Source organism: Carettochelys insculpta, chromosome 15 (assembly GCF_033958435.1).
Source record: "Carettochelys insculpta isolate YL-2023 chromosome 15, ASM3395843v1, whole genome shotgun sequence".
Taxonomy (NCBI): Eukaryota; Metazoa; Chordata; order Testudines; family Carettochelyidae; genus Carettochelys; species Carettochelys insculpta.
In genome coordinates, this window is record NC_134151.1 from 8,738,306 (window position 1) to 8,755,408 (window position 17,103).

At 44.7% G+C, this 17,103-nt stretch overlaps 1 protein-coding gene across 6 annotated transcripts in view; it reads left to right on the forward strand.

The window, feature by feature from the left end:
• LOC142021247 (rho GTPase-activating protein 7-like) overlaps window positions 1-17,103 on the forward strand; it is a 144,767-nt gene that overhangs the window by 120,126 nt on the left and 7,538 nt on the right. For all 6 annotated transcript variants that reach the window (XM_075009833.1, XM_075009834.1, XM_075009837.1 and 3 more), the window contains 7 exons: window positions 3,093-4,477; window positions 5,134-5,304; window positions 6,160-6,319; window positions 9,165-9,363; window positions 10,741-10,957; window positions 13,934-14,048; window positions 16,853-17,065. In XM_075009833.1, coding sequence (XP_074865934.1) covers window positions 3,093-4,477; window positions 5,134-5,304; window positions 6,160-6,319; window positions 9,165-9,363; window positions 10,741-10,957; window positions 13,934-14,048; window positions 16,853-17,065 — 2,460 coding nt within the window. The remainder of the gene's footprint in view (window positions 1-3,092; window positions 4,478-5,133; window positions 5,305-6,159; window positions 6,320-9,164; window positions 9,364-10,740; window positions 10,958-13,933; window positions 14,049-16,852; window positions 17,066-17,103) is intronic.

Here is a 17,103-nt window from a genome sequence, read left to right on the forward strand (position 1 = left end):
AGAGGATGACTCTGGTAGGACAGAGTCCTCTCACCCCCTCCCAGTAACACCTCAGCATCAGGCAAAGAACAAGTACCAGAATCGTCTGGTCTCTGGGATTCCCTGATGATACTAACTGGATTAGACCAAGTTAAAGCATCATCCCCCCTGAGAGACACAGAGGTAGGCCCACTTCCCATCTGGGCTTCAGCTGCCCTCAGATCCAGCTCTGGGATCTTGGCTCCATCTCGAGCCCCCACAGGCTCAGGCAAAGGATTCACTTCCCCAGAAGCAGAAGCACTTTTCTTGCACCAAGGACCAGTGTCCTTAGCAGGGATACCACTGCCCATCCTAGAGCCATTCCCTCTGCTCCAGCCCCCATGGCTGGATTCAGAGACACACCTGGAATGCTCTTTTCTGGTGGATCCTTCTCCAGCCACCCTAGGCTGGGGAAGTCTTCCTCAGACAATGGGCTAGTTTCCTCATTGGCACCTTTTCCAAACGCAGGCTCTGCTCTCTCCCCAGGCTGCTGCTGCTGTTCAACACAGACAGACAATGGGAGACACTCTCTCCTTTGTCCCAGCCCCCCGGCTGGTCTCCACACACACACAGAAGGTGAAGCAGCTTCTCTCACAGACAACTTGCCATTCCCAGTGGATCAGCTGCTTTCCTGCACAGACACACAGGCACCTTCCTTGGCCCAGGCCTGGAAAACTCTTCACAGGTCTGTCTTGGCCACTAGTAGATGATGGGTTGGAATCGCTCCTTCCCTCCTTGAGCTGTGGCAGGCCACTCGGTTCAGAACTCCATGCAGTCCAGGGTTCCCTGCCCCGATCCGGGCTCACCTCTGCAGGATTCTCCCCAGCCCTCAGCTCCGCCACTGCATATCCACGCTACCTTGTCCAGCTTCTTTAATCTCGATTCGGTTTCCAGGTGCTGCCACTTCACAGCGGAGTTGCTCAGCGTGGTTGCAGGCTCTCAGGCTGATGCCCTCTGCACCCCACGATTCCTGGAAGAATCCCTTCAGTGTGCCAGGCTCCTTGCGGGTCACAAGCTGCCCGGGGTTAGGCCGTAGGCCCCTCCGCCCTCTGGGACCGACTCCAACAGACTCCCAGCGGAACCCCTTCTTCAGTGTGACACCTGCTGTCAGGGACCATGAGCACACTGTCTTGGGAAGGACTCATTCAGTGTCAGCCTCCTCAGGGGTCACTTGTTCCTGGGGGTTGGGCTCTCGGCCCCTCCACCTTCTGGGACCGACTCCAACAGATTCCCAGGAGTAACCCCTCCTCAGGTGTGACACCCCCTCTCGAGGACCACAACCGCAGTTGCTTGGGTTTGGCCGCAGGCTCCTCCGCCTTGGGGAACTGCACCTCACTGCCCTTCAGCACACCTGGGTCTCGCAGGCCCCACTTCTTCCGGGGCCCCGGTCACTTACTGCTGGATGCTCCATCCTCGGGGTGCAGAACATCCCACTTCTGACACCAGTGTGATGGGGTTCTGGGGTCCCCCAAGCTCTGCACCCTGTCTGCAGGCAGGAGAGTCTCTCACTCAGCAGGAAAACAGCAGGTTTATTAGCCGACAGGACACAGCATTGTACAGAGGAGTCAGTACAGCAGGCAGAGACAGCCAGTCCAATCCATGTTGGGGAGAGGAGGCCCCGAGGGGCCCCCAGAGCTGGGGCCTTGCCCCCTCCTTTGTCTCTCTCTCCCTCAGCCCAGACTAACTGCTTCCAACTCCCAGTTCCAATTCAAACCCCTCAGGCTCCACCTCCTCCTTTGTCTGCAGTACAAAGGTGTTACCTGGTCGTCAGGGTTACCCTCAGCAGGAGCCCCACACCCTCTGTGAGCCACTCACATACACACAGGTATCCCCTACTCCATCACACTAGTGCACCTGAGTCACTTAGCTGCTTACAGAAATCCCACCCTGTGCCTGCTTGAAAGAGTTTGACTTTTCTCTTTTAGCACTAATTTGGACTGGTACACTTTGGACTGCATGACATTTCATCAAAATATGCTATTTTGTTGAAGCCAATATTTTTTGTGGAAAAATATGTCCTTGGAGAGAGAGTTTTAGAGACAGACTTTGTCCCTCATTCTATGGTGCTGGCCTGGGATATGTGAGATCCACATTCAAGTCACTCCTCTGTCTGATTCAAGAACTTGTAACCGGGCTGGGCCAAGCCATCCTTATCCATAGGCAGCTATGTAGGGCAGTTGAAAATTTGGGTCACTGCTTGGATCTAAGTGTCTATCCATACACCTCTTCCTGTCCCTGTTCTGTGGCTCTGCTTCCTCTGGAGAGGGTCCAGTTAACTTATCAGTGGAAATGGTGGATGGAGCCCATAGCAGAACACTTGCTTCTGTGAAAGCCATTCAAGTAGTAATGAAGCCATTTACTGTTAGTTTCTGAATTTACTGTGTTAGTCTATTGGGCCTTAATTTATAATTTGCTTTTTCAAAAATGTTCATTAGTGTGTTGCTGAAGATTATAAATCACATCACTAAAAATCGTCCTCCCCTTCTCCCCCACTGCCATCAGGTATGGGAGCCCTAGTTTAATAGTGCTATTTAGGGCCCCATAACTCCTAAGGGAATCCTTGTACCTCAGTGTCCCACATCTTTAGCCAGTGCATTAATCAACAGCCTGGAGAAACAGACCCCCCTTTTCTCCTTCTGCATACACCCTCCTACTTACTCACCCATCCCCTTCCCTCATAGAAAGGTTTGGGTTTTGATTTGAAAATAAATAGTTCAACACAATTTCATTTTCATTAAATGTTCCAAAGGTTTTGATTTTGTTCCAATGTTGAAAGAGACCAAACTTTAAAAGTTGCTTTGCTTTGAAAACAGAATTGTAATTGTCTGGTCAGTTCTATTCTCTTTTAACAAAACTTTCAGTTTAGGTGCTCTTTCTCCCGAAACTCTTTCTGCTAGCAAAACAGGTGTCACGCTGAAGGGCTTTAGCATGAACGATGTTCCAATGTAGAACTCTAAAAGTACTGCAGAGACTCATAAAAATAAGCATAACGCGTTAAACCTTTCTCGTTATATCTTAGATATTTTAAAACTTGCTGGCCTTTGTCCATTTAACTGTACTTTCTTTGCTTTAAGAGTGATGAATCTGAAGATGATGAACCTTGTGCAATAAGTAACAAATGGTCTTATGAGAGGTGCAATCACAGATGGTCTCGTCTGGAGAGTGTGGAAGATTTCCCTGAAAAACTTCCTAGTGCATCAGTCCCAGACAGTCCAAGACTTAAGAGTACTGGTAGTGAGGAAATATCCTTTTCAGACCTAGGAGAGAAGAATGATGTGTCTTCAATGCACAGCATTAGCAGTGGGGACAGTGACATAATCAGCTTTCCTAAAACTTTTGAAGATGTTGAGACCAGCACTAGTTCCTCCAGGTGTTCTTCAAGTAAACTGGCCTCTCCTGACTCTACCTTTAGTTGTTCTCCTTCCCCAAGTGAGTTCTTAAATATCATCAGTGAGGAGAAGCTTTTGGATAAGCCACCACACAAAACAGGGAAGAGCTTTCTAAAGAAAATGGAGAAACTGCGCATACGGAGCACTAGTGTGAAGAGAAGTGCTCGGTCCAAGGCCAAACCCATCATAGGTGAGCCTGTTCTTGTGGAGGGACTGGATGAAGAAAAGCTGAAGAACCTTAATTGTGTGGATATTGGTGACCTGACTGACAGCCAGATGAAGAAGAATTCTTCCTATTCTCCCCACACTTGCAGTAGCAGCAGCCAGTCTGAAAACAGCAGCACCGTGAGCACTCCAAGTCCTGTTATCAAAGTCAGGAGCTATGCTAAACGGGGAGGCACGTACGTGGAGGACTCTGACTCCAGCAAGCTCTCTCTGTGGAACGATGTATCGGAGCAAAACTTGAAAAATGAAATCAACTTGCATGCAAACCAAATATTTCACATACCACAAGGCCATAAGCCTGGGACTTTTCCCAAAGCACTTACAAACATTTTCTTATCTCCAACAGACAACACCTCTGTGAACTGGAGAACTGGAAGCTTTCATGGATGCAGGAGGAACAGAATTAGAACTAGTTCTAAGGAGTCTGAGGCCCCTCTAAGTCCTCTGTCATTCATAGACAACAGGCTGAGTATATATGACAATGTGCCCACCATTCCTGTTCATTTTAGCAAGCTGGAGATACCGGATGTTGGTGACGACGATGTTTTTTCTGAACTGGACAATGTCATGGAACATGTCAATGGGCTCAGAAAGTTGGTCAGTCAGTGGACTGAGAGGTTCTCAGATGATGGAGACTCTGATTTTGCGAATGACTCAACCTCTCCGTGTCCGTCTTCTCCTAAAGAAATCCACCTTGAGATAAAACAGCATTCAGTGGAGAAACTGGCAGATCTACCGGCTCCTGATGGAAAACAGAACTGCAAGCATGCCAATGAGCTTGAGTCACCAGAACTGGTCGATGCAAGAGATTCAGAGATGGCATCCTCATTTTCACATCCCAGCAGGTCAGCTTCCATTTTCTTTACAAACTTCCCCTCTCCTTTCTGCCCTTTTCCAAGAACTTCCCTTTCATCCCATCAGTCCAAAACAAAATCACCTTCACAAAACAATGAGAGATTCAAATCTCTTCAACTAAAGAGAGGTCTGACGTAACCAAATCCAGTCATTAGGTGCTATGGTATTACAGTGATGATGGCCATGTAAACACTGAGAGAAATGCAAATCCATATTTTGTGTCTCTTTCCTTTATCCACTTTGAACCTTTCACATTGGTGCAGTGCAGCCTAGACCTTTTACATAAAAGGCAATCAAAATCTGCTTGGAAACAGCAGGTCACTTTTGAAGTGATTGATGGAACATAACATTCCATGGGTGCGTCTACACTAGGAGCTAACTTCGAAGTTAGGCACTACATTCAAGTAGCCAGCAGAGAGTCTACACACATTTTCCCTTACTTCGAAGTAGGGAGCCCAACTTCGAAGTCCTTATCCATTCCTGTGAATGGAGTAGAGCCCTACTTTGAAGTAGGGCGTGTGTAGACCCTCAACTTCGAAGTTATTTTTGTAGTGTAGACACAGCCCATAGGTTTCATTGCTTTAGGCAGATACCTGACATGAGCTACAAGAACATTCCTTTAACCTAAACAATGTTTACTTCTTAGACAGGAGAGGCGACACTGGCCTACAGAGGAGACCGTAAACTTGGAAAGTCTTTCTGTACAAATTGAGAACCAGTCAGCTGCCCACCTAAACCGAATACAGAAGCTTGCTTTGTTGAAACTCACTGCTTTAATGGACAAATACTCTCCTTCCAGTAAACAGGGCTGGAACTGGTAAGTTATGTTAAAATTCCCAGTGATTTCAGTGGGGCAGGATTTCCTTTCCTACAGTTGTGCATTATTGATCATTTAAATAACAGTCCAAGCTTTGTTCTTCACTTTCTTCTGAAGCTTGCCCTTTCATAAGGCTTTTTTATGAACACTATCTTCTGAGACAAAGGGAATTAGGGGCTGGGACACTGATATAACCACTTCTCTGCTGGTTGGAGCTTGAAAAAAATTCACTAGCCCTTGTGATCATTTATAACAATTCTGATCTTTATGCAGCGTTCTAGTATCTGAACTTAGGAGCACATCCTGCACCCTTAGGGTGATCTACATTAGGAGAGAGGGCTGATTTCAGAAAGGCAATTCTACCTGTGCCATTAGTGTAGCTAGAATTGACGCACCAGAATCGATTTTCTTCCCTAGTATAGTCCGGGGCTTGGAAGTCTCACGTCAGTGTCCTCTTCAAGGGGTCGATGGCTGAGCTTCCGGAAGATTGATCTTCCTGCGGTCGATCTTCTGGTAAGTATAGGTTAGCCCTTGTGAGGATGGGAATCTATTCTGCAAGAATTTCCACTTGAAATGAGGATTTCTTTATGGCAGCTGCTCCCTGATAAATTTAAGGGGCTTATGGCACACAGCTTATGCTGTTGCTGTAGTACTGTGTTAATTTCTTTGTGCTACTGTGAGTATCATAAGGCTGGAGTATTTGGTGGAGGAACAAAGGTGGTACATGCCTTCCTAAATGTGCAAAGCTTAAAGTGAACGTGGGGAAGGGAGAGAAGACCTTCGGTGTCCCTGCTTGGAGGTGCACTGAATTGGGGAGGGGCAGCTAATGGTTTGATTGTTTATTTTTGTTTTCAGGACTGTTCCAAAGTTCATTAAAAAAATCAAAGCCCCTGACTACAAGGACAAAAATGTATTTGGGGTCCCACTGCTGCTAAACGTTCAACGAACAGGCTGTCCGCTTCCAAAGAGCATTCTCCAGGCCATGCAGTACTTAAGAAGCCACTTCCTTGACCAGGTACAAACAAAAAAACTAAACCTTAATATGACTGGTGTGACACTACTTCATTCCACAGATGATGTTAACTTGGAGCCCCTAGAGAGCTAACCGTCAGTTTCTTTTGGTTTCTCAGCCCTTTGAAGGACATTTGTTCCTCTCCCATGCCTCTCACAGTGCTGTATAAACAGGCTTGAGTGGGCATCCTACAGGGAGAAGTGCCATTGTTCTCCTTTTCCGGATACCTTATTCTGCCCTTCTTTGTTTATAGCACCTGCTGCAGTTTCTTCTATTTGCTGAATGTGAGTAAACTGTCTCCTTGGTGGTATTCAAGCGAAATCTAACACCTGTCGCACCTTTTTCTGTGTCATATGCAGTCTGAAAGTGTCACAACATCTAATTTTCATTTTATATCTTCAAGAATTGAGCTGTATCATTTTATGGCATATAAAAGGCCTGTGAATAATACCTCTTTTGTCCCCAGCATAGATTTCTCCACTGCTCTGAAGATATTTGCATTCATAGATCCGTGCCCATGCTTATGAGCCCTAAACTGTATGTGGTACATCTATAATAAGGGTGGGGAAGTCTGTAAAATTAGACGTTTTCTGTCTGTCTCCAATTGTTGGGATTCAGTTATCTAATTAGTGTTCGTTAATCTGTTTCTCACATCACTTGAAATCATGGAGGGTTGTCTGTCTGTTTTTTTTCAAAAGAGTGGTCCAGTTTACTTAGAAAAGTATTATTATATCTGCATTTCAACTAAAATTTCTCTTCATTGAAAACTAAACTGGTTAAAATGGGGAATCATCTCATGTCATGTGTGCATGTTAAATTAAGGAAGATCTATCAGCAGTGTTGAATCTGCAGGTTTGTGGACACACACATAACTAAATACAGGTTGAACTTCACTATTCTGGCACTCTCAGGATGTGACTGGTGCCCACCCAGAGACTTTGTTGAACTACAGGAGGTCAGTATTGTCTAGCAGCATAACCAACACTTTCATTGCTTACTTGGCTCTTAGAAGTCATTTAGGGATAAATTAGAGCTAAACAGCAGCACAGAACACTGAGAATCGGGACTGGTGGCTGAAACAAACTTCTATGAGACCTCAGGAAACGGCCACACCCATGATAAGTGGTCATCCATCTAACTAAAATCATGCCAGATTACGAATGTTGCCACATGAGAGAGTTCTGGATTAGAGAGGTTCAACCTGTGTTGTGCAAAATGAATCCGAGAATTGGAAGGGACCTCCAGAGTCATTAAATACAGTCCCCTGCTCTCATGGCAGGACCAAACAACATTTAGACAATCCCTGTTAGGTGATTGTCTAACCAGCTCTTAAAAATCTCCTGTGATGGAGATTACACAACCATCCTAGACAATTAATTCTAGTGCTTAACCACTCTGACTGTTATCCTAATGTCCAACCTAAACATCCCTTATGGGAAATGTAAGCCTGTTGCTCTTTCTCCTGCCCTTAGAAGTGAAGAACAGCAATTTTTCTTCTTCGTCCTTATAACAACATTTTAAATACTTGAAAGCTGTGTCCAGGTGGCTAAACAATCCCAATTCCATCATTCTTCCCTCATATGTGATGTTTTGTAGACCTTTAATCATTTTTGTTGCTCTTCTTTGCACCTTTTCCCATTTGTCCACATCTTTCCTGAAATGTGGTGCCCAGAAAAAAAAATCGAAATATATATTATGGAGTTGGTGTACAAATTTATACCTGGCAATTAAAAATGGGATATATGTCAATATCAAAACATGTCATTTCGGTAATGTCATTTTGATTCCTTTTGGCACTGACTTTATATTACATTAAAATATTAAATGATTATAAATTAAATTATCTACCACTAAATACAGAAAAAGCCGGGCTACCTGGGATTTTGGATAACTAGCATGCTCAATTAACCGGCACCTGCTCCAGCAGAGGAGGGCTGGTTGCTATGGGACTGGGGCGGCCGCCTGACAGGACGAGGCCTGCAGCTGTGGGCCATAGGGATGACTCTTGCAATGGTAGCAGTGGGTGCAGGGATGGCTGCTTGGCTGAGTGGCTGCTTGAGTGACTGGCACTCCAAAGTCCAGCACTTTTGAGTATCCAGCGCCTCCCGTTTCCCAGGGGTGCCAGATAATACAGCTTCTACTGTAGGTTAATAATATAAACCTTGAAGAAGAATTAATCAAAATGCTATTGAAATGACATAATTTGACATTTAATCAAATGGAACTTTTCAGAATTTTTGTTTCATGGAAAATTTAAAAAATTTCCAATTTTCATTCCAAACTGAAATTAACTTATTTGAAACACTGGAATTCCCAACAAAATGGAAATTCTGGTTCTCATGCAGCTCTAATAATAGGCATGTGAAACTTTATGCTATTAGATAATCTGCTCAACGCTGAAGACTATTACCTGGAAGTCAGTTTAAATCCATACTTGTGTACAAACCCTCTTTGACAGACAACACTCAAAGTGCATTAACAACTTCCAGACCTCGTGTTAACATATAGCATTGATGTAAATTGAGAAAAGGAATAGAAATGGATTTAAAATTCTGGGGGGAAGCCTGCATGAGAAGTCTTCACTGAGGACACTCACACTTCTCATTCTGGTTTAACTGATGCAACAAGAGTTTCGGTCAGGGTCAGCTGAAGAATAGGGAATCTCCAAGCTGTTTCTGAAGAGATTTGAGTGCATTGGCAGTAGCTGACTTTTCAGAGCTACGATGGGATATATTTTAACGTACCTGGGAGCAAAATGATGTCCCATGTACTGCCGTCACAAGTACAAGTTTTAGAGGTAAGGAGAAAAGTGGGTTTTGGCTTTTACGTCTGTCTGTTCTCTTAATAGGTTGGCCTGTTCAGAAAATCAGGCGTTAAATCTCGGATCCTTTCCTTACGGGAAATGAATGAAAATGACCCAAACAATGTAACTTACGAAGAGCAGTCGGCATTTGATGTGGCAGACATGGTAAAGCAGTACTTCAGAGATCTTCCTGAGCCTATATTCACTAGCAAGCTTTGTGAATCTTTCCTCCACATCTACCAGTGTATGTACTTTTAAAATTTTCAGTGTTTCCTGGGCATTTTAGACCAAAAGTAACCTGTGATTTTGTATGCTCCGGTTTTAGAGAATCCATCATTATGGTGTTGGGGGTGTGACTTTTCCGAAATTCTGAGCATCTTTAAGCCTTATTGTAGTCAACAGGAGCTGCAGGTGCTCAGCACCTCAGAAATAGGATCCACCATGTCTCAAGATGGGGTTCTAAAATCAGTGTGAAAATGAATGGTCTCGTTATACAACCAATAATATTTTCTTCACTAGTGTTTTTCACACACACACACACGCCTGCCTCCCTGCCTTAAGCAATATACTGTGTGGTTGGTGTTCTGACTTGATTTTTAAATCGGTATTTCTATGTATTAAATTGGGGCATAATCTGCTACTCTCATTAAGGAGACTGTGCAAGTATTCTTGTTCATTTCAGTAAGACTGCACCTTGAAATCAGGTGCTACTTACAATGAGGGTAGGTACTGTGGCGTAATATTTGCATTGGAAATACCAACTGATTCCTAGTAGTTCTGTCAGCCTGTCTACATTTAAGATCCTCTGAAAGAGGACTAAACCATAAGGTAAATTTACAGCATTTGCTGTTGCTTTATATAAGTTCCGTCTCCAATAGGTTTAGCTAAATTTATTTTTGAGATGCAGTGAGAACTTGTTCTGGAGACATTTTAGGTTAGGGCCTCAGGGCTCTTTAACAGCATGTCAACATTAAATAAGCACAAGCTTTCTAAAAAGATTAAATCGTGGTGTTTGTTGTATTACACAACTTGACTTTCATGGGAGGAACTTGGGCCTTGCAGCCTTGAAGCAAAGCTTTGACTACAAGTGTGCCAATTGCTTATTTTCTGTCTACAGAATATGGAACAATATTCAAAATCTCAGGGTGAAGATTGGGTTTTTAAAAACTTAAAAAAAAAACAAACAAAAAACAAAACATAAAAAAAAAACCCATTTTTAAAATTAACACCAAATGCCTGGTGGGCACTGAGCTTCTGGCATATTCTGTAGCTGAATACAGGAAGTTACTCAGGAAGAACTGTCCTTAAATAACTCCAGGTGTAGTCCAGTCCTTATGTGGCTTTTGACCAACTTTATTTCAATTTCTGAAGTCTGTCAGGAAGATCTTTAAGACCTGTGGAACTAAACCACTTTGCCAGCCTCAAGTAGGGGCTTAATTTAACTGGCTTTACTAAACTGGTGCAAATAGGTCAGTTGGCATCTTGGAGCACTGTCCTATGATTTTGAGTAAGGACGAGCTGGTGTACGAAGTTGACCTCTTACTTAGGGGATAGTGTGTCCATTCTTTTATGTAACATTTTATCTTACCACACTCTTGTTTTCTAATTCTTCTGTCTTCAGATTTGCCAAAAGATCAACAGTTTCATGCCGTTCAGGCTGCCATTCTTCTGCTCCCAGATGAAAACCGGGAAGCTCTGAAAATCCTTCTTTTCTTTCTCCGAGATGTGGTTGCTTTTGTTGAGGAAAACCAGATGACTCCAACCAACATTGCAGTCTGTCTCGCACCATCCTTGTTTCACCTCAATACCTTAAGGCGAGAGAGTTCATCATCTTCTAGGTATCCTTACCTGAACAGCTAAGCTGTTATTTCAGAGATTTCTTCTGTGCCATATTGACTTCTCTTGAGGAAATGAACCAAAATATACCTTGCCTGTTAAAAATCAGGTTTGTCCCATATGTGACAGCCCAGCCGTGAAGGGAAACAAGACTATGTGGCCCTCTTACTCCTGTCAAATGCAAGATCAATTTTAAGTCCCTGTTTTTCAAACCCTGAAATAGTCTGGGCCCCGTTACCTCAGTTATCCACCCTTTCCCCTGCTTTTTCTCTGTGCATCATACACTAAGGCTAGGTCTATACTAGGCAGGTAAGTTGATTGCAGATAGGCAATTCCAGCTATGGCAGTTGGGTAGCTAAAATCGACTAATCTGCAGTTGACTTACCTGGCCGTCCACACAGAGGGAGATTGACGGGAGAAACTCTCCCGTTCCTGTCGACCTCCCTTGCTCCTCGTTATATTGAGGAGTACAGGGGTCAGCTGCCAGTCCCAGGTAGTTCAGTGTTGTGCATCTGTACCAGGTGCAGGAAATCAAATGTCAGAAGACTGACTGTATAGACGAGCCCGCAGATACTTCGCACATCCAAAGAGAGCAGTTATTAGGGCTTGTCTACACAGACACTTTACTGCACTGAAACTTTCTCGCATGGGGTGTGAAAAACACACTCCCCCCTCAAACGCAGCAAGTTACAGTGTAACCCACACACCTCCTGTAGGTGTTTGGGTACACTGTCTCAAGTAGTGGCACCTAGGTCACTTAGAGAGAGAGAGCGCAAGTCTCCTCTACAGCCTTAGATGAGAGCCAGCTGGCTTTGAGCTCATGCTGTTGAGGCTCCTGCACTGAGCTCCAAAAGTCTGAGTCTGCTTGGTGGCAGTTACAACAGCACTGTGAAATTAGTTAGTTAAAGCCTGCTACGCCCGCTGTGTGTAGGGCAGCAATGAAGGTCCTCCACTTCTGTCTTCGGCCGTTTTCTCCCCCCTAAAGTGCCAGTGTAAATAGGTTCCCAGCGCTGTTAGCTGCTCCCCTCCTGGAGGAGGTTTACCTACAGTGCTGGGCGAGCTTTATTCCAGAGCCGGTCCCATAACCACACTGCCATGGCCCTGCTTATACTTAGCAGTAAGAGGTAAAACAACATCATCTTAGATAAAGCCCTAGTTAACATGGGCGTGGCATAAAATTCTGAAGGTGGCAAGATCTGTCATTTGCATTAGCTTAGCCTGATTCTATTACAAAAAACTCCAGGATTAGGTTCCTCCCAATAGCTGTGCCAGAGAAGGCAGCAAAACACCTTACTCAGTCTGTATCAGTTGATAGCTATCTCAGGTACTAATTGCACGTGGTGATTAGGATACCAAGGGGACTGAGTGATTTTAATTTAATAAGCAACGATATCCTAATTGTGTCACATTTACTGGCAGTTTGTGCAATGATGAACGAACTTGTAGGTAGAGTGAGTATGGTGATCTCTGACCATTTCATTCTGACTCCAGCAATACAAGGCCTTCTTTGTTTGCTATACAGTATGACCCTGCTTGTAGATAAACTTGTGTTGAGGCAGGAAAGGGCTGTTTTCTTTTGACAAAAACATTGTGCCCTGTCAGAGTAAATGCTTCATCATCTTATGCAATCTAATGATAAGGATGTTAATTCCATTTAGGTGAGGTAGCATGTCACATTCATAGTATTTGTGATTTCAGGTTTAATGACACACTCTGAGAAAAGTAAATAGAGATGAAAAATGTTAAGAATTTGCTGTTAAGAAGCACAAAGCATCTCGAGATGCATATCTGCCTATAAAACAAGTCCTGTGATGATCAGGTCTTGCTGGGAAGAGCTAGCACTGAAGCTGAAACAATGACAGCACTGCCAGCTCATAGCCAGAGAAGACGTGAGTGGAGTCAGTAATGTGGCAGAGTGATAGATAGCTTTTCAGCTGCAACTCCTGACCAGAATTAAGCAATCTGTCGTGTTGGGGAACTTGAGTTCAGTGGTTTGTACCATTTGGATTTACTTTTTACTCTCCATTGCAACAACAAGGAGCCTCAAATCGTTTTGGGAACAAGGGTGCTTTGAACCTTATGTTCAGAGAATTAGTTGTTAATATTTTACCTTTGGATTCAGACTTCAAAGGGTCATGCTTTAAGGAATAGTCAAGGGTCCTTATCACCTTCTCTTTTTAAAGTTGTTCAGTAGGAATGTTCCAAGATAATAAAGCTCTTGTGAGTGAGTGCTACTGGTGTTGTATAAGGATTATGTTGGGAAAAAGCCTAAAATGTTGTCCAGGTTAGCCAAAAAAAAAAAAAGTCAGCAAGATGGCAGTCAGTCCTTTTGTGGCTGGTGATGATTTTATAAAATGTCATTAGGCATCCTCATAGGTTGTTGATGTCACTTAAATGGATTCTGAGCACCATTGTGAGCATTTCTTTGGCTAATCTTAGTTACTTTTTAGCAAAAGAACTTATTAGCTTGTAAAATTCAGGTAAGCCTCAATGGCACCATTGTGCCTTGATATCTGAGCAGTTTAGTTCAAGGCTACCATTTCTGTGCAGCCTACTAATTGCAATTACTGGGGCCTGCCCATAATTGTCCCTGTGAAAGCAATAACAGAAGAGTTGTCTGGTGAAGCTGCTCTTGTACAGAACTCACTGTACCATGCACATTCAGACACCAGAGCAAATGAGAAAATTCCCTAGAACTTCTAGCCTGCTGCTGCTGCTGTTTCACTTCTTACTTGTTTGATTTACTCTGCTGGTGTAAGCCACACACCTATGCATGGTCAACTGTCTGATGTAGTGGTATGTAGACCACTTCACAGAGAGAGAACAAGTGTCCTCTACTGCCTAGGTTGAAAGAGGGCTGGCCTTTAGCTCAAGCTGTAGAGGTGCCGGCACTTAGCTCCCAATGTCCCACGTTTGAGCATGCCTGAGAACAGTTACACTGGGCCTTTAAAAAGATTCCTTATGAACCCTCTTCCCAGGTCCAGTCAAAGGAAGTACAGCCTGGGCAAACCAGACCAGAGAGACTTGAGTGAAAATTTGGCAGCCACACAAGGCCTGGCCCACATGATAATGGAGTGCAGCAGACTCTTCCAGGTATGTTGTTAGTTATTAAACCCCACACAGACACATTACAATGTTATGGAAAGTGCCGATCATGCTTGTTAGAAAAGTGAATGTCAGTAAAATGGCCCAGTCCTGACGCTTAAACTGGGTTTGCCTGCAAGTTCTTTGCTGCCTGTTGGCAAGAGAAATGTCCTTTTGTTGTTCCTTGAATACAGTTTAAAAGAATCCAAACAACCCCTGAAAGTTTATTTTTATTGAGGACGATGGTTTTCCCTGGGCCAAGTTATGATTCACCATCCTGTTGCTCTTCTGCCTGCAATTCACAATGCTTTAGTGTGGTGTCTGCGCCCTACTGACCTTATTAGGGGAGAATTCTTTACAGGGGTTGTTGTAGCTGCTGTACTGTACTAGCAGTGTGTCATCCGTTTTCTCCTTCTGTGATAAGCCTAGTCCCCTGAGGCTCTGATATATCTGTGTGCTGGGCCTGAGCCACAGAGGCTGAGGTGAGGTTTGGGGTCTGGGTCAGCCCCACTGTGTCGAGAATTCAGAATCAGGGCTCTTTTTGAGACAACTCTATAAAAAGTTTTACTTAAAATGTCCCATTGCAGTGCAGTTGGGGTTTTTTTTTTTCTCCCAGCTGGGTTGGCTTAGGACGGTGTTTCTGAACGTATTGCCAACTAGGGAGCGAAATAACTTGGCAACGGCACGTGGCAGTGCTCGCTCCAAAGGCACGTCCCCAGGAATGCTCTGTATGCAGCATTTGGCAGACTCAGCTAGGGCACCTCTACAGCCATGAGCAGAGTGTAGCTCCAGGCAGGCGGTGCTCTTGCTCTGTGGGATGCAGGGCTCCAGCGATAAGCATGTAAGGAAGGGAATGTACCATCCCAGAGTGATGTAAAACATCCTTTGCAAGGGGAAATGTGCTTGTTCCCCCTTGCTTGGAGCCCTGAGGGAATGCTTCTAATTGCATACTCTCCGCCCTCATTTGTCCTCTTCCTGGGAAGGCTGCTGTCAGTGCTGCACAGCAGACTCGCTGGCGGCTGATTGTACTCCCACCATGACCTGCACGTGGGAGTCTGCAGTTTTGCTGTTGAAGCAAGAGCTGGATAAGGATCAAGAATCAGTCTGGCAGCCAGGCACCTCTGCTGCTCCCCTTGGCAGTATGTTAATTGGTGCTAGGCTGTCCATTCCACCTGGGTGCTGAAATGACCCTTTGGAGAAGCTTCTGAGGGGCAGAGGAGCTTTCCAAAATACCTTCGCGTTCTAATCCCTCCAGCCTCCTCCCAAGGGTTAGGGGTACCACGTTCAGTGTCAGCCTGTACTGGAAGGGTGAGCACGGGAAAGAAATGGTGCAGCAGGTGCTGGGGTACAACATGTATAACCGAGGGGCTAGTGAAAGCTCAGGGATCTGTTCCCAGCCACTGGCAGGGTGTGACTTGTCCCATAGGCCTGGGTTTGGTAGCTACTGATGCAAACCCCCCATGCAGAAGCAATCGGTGATGGGCTTTTATCCTGGTCAGCCCCACTCAAACAAGCTCCTTTTTGCACTGGCGTGCCTGTGACAGGTTTGCAGTGGTGTCACTACCACAGAGGAGCCTATAATCATTGTGTCTGTAACATGGGGATAATAGCTCCCTGGGTGGGAGCTGGACTGTTATTTGGGAAGTATCTTGGGAAGCTCAGATGAAGGATGCTAGAGTGGGACCCAAATGAACTGTCATGGATTGTTTGTGGAGAAGAGCTCTGTTCTACCTTATGCAGGCATACCTACCACATTAACCACAGCTTATACTGTTTCTCCCAGGTGGGCAGGTCTCCCTCCCTTGGGGAGAAGTTCCCTTATCAGAGAATTTTCAGCCCTTTAAGTCTCTCTCTCATGGTGAAGGAATTGGCTGTCTGTTGTAGTGAGACACTGGGGTGCTCACTCACTCTGTATACTGTCCTTAAAAGGCAGGGCTAGTCTCTCACAGTGATCACTGTGAAGGCTGGCTTAGTATAGAATACGTAATCAGCTCTTCAGGCTTGCTCTCGAAGGCCAGGCAAGTTGTGTACCTGCAAAGGAGAGCGCATTTTTCATTTCTGGTCAGTCAGTAAGCTGGGAACTGCTGTGGAGAAATGGAAGCTTCTGCCTGAACCTCCTTACTCCATCTCTTGATAAGAGCCAGAGAATGCTGTAACCTCACTACCTGTGGCCTGCCCTAACCCAAAGAAGACCTAAGTCTGGCTCCTTTGCCTCAGTTTCTCTCTTTCACCCTCCCTCCGGAGGTGATACAAATCTTCCCGGGGTGTTGGGATTAAATGAGAATAGTCATCCAACACATTTATAGACAGACTAAACTCTTAATGGGACTTAACAGTCATTTGATTTCCTGTGACAAGATTATATTATAACCCTCAACACTCCAATTAGGTAAGCATGTTTTCCAGTTGTACAGAAGAGTGTGAAACAACTGCAACCATGTTTCACACTTCAGTGATGGAAGAACCTGGAATTTCATGCAGGATTCCTAGTTCCCAATACCATACTCCAACTGCTGAGGGACAAGGGTCATTCTTTAAACAAGCTTGTCCATTTCTCATGGCAGAGGCTTTTATTTTCACATGTAGTACTATGAAATGTGTTGGGCTGCTTCCAATGGCTGATCATCCATTCATGCTCACTGTAAGACCAGCTCTTTCAAGGAACTGTTTAGAATATTTGTTGGCACTTCCTTTCAAGCTTGGCACTTCTACATGAAGAGTTGCCATTAGTGAGTTCGTGTGCACTTAAGGATCGTTATTGTAGCAGAATAAATGTGATGGGACTGTGCTTAGAATTCAACATCCCATTGCAGATGCCGGACTATTGCCTGGATCAGTGTGGTGATGACTTACATGAACAGAATGGCCTGAGTGAAAAGGCTTCTACTCATACTGCCTCCATGAGGCACTCCATGCTGATCTCCTTGGAGAACTCCATGCAGGACTTGCTGCGTGACACCAAGGACAAATTCAAGAGCTGGGTTACTTGTTCCAGTCTGGAACATGTGGAATTGGCAAATAAAAAGGTAAGTCAGATGTGGGGTGTGAGCACAGATGGCAGTTG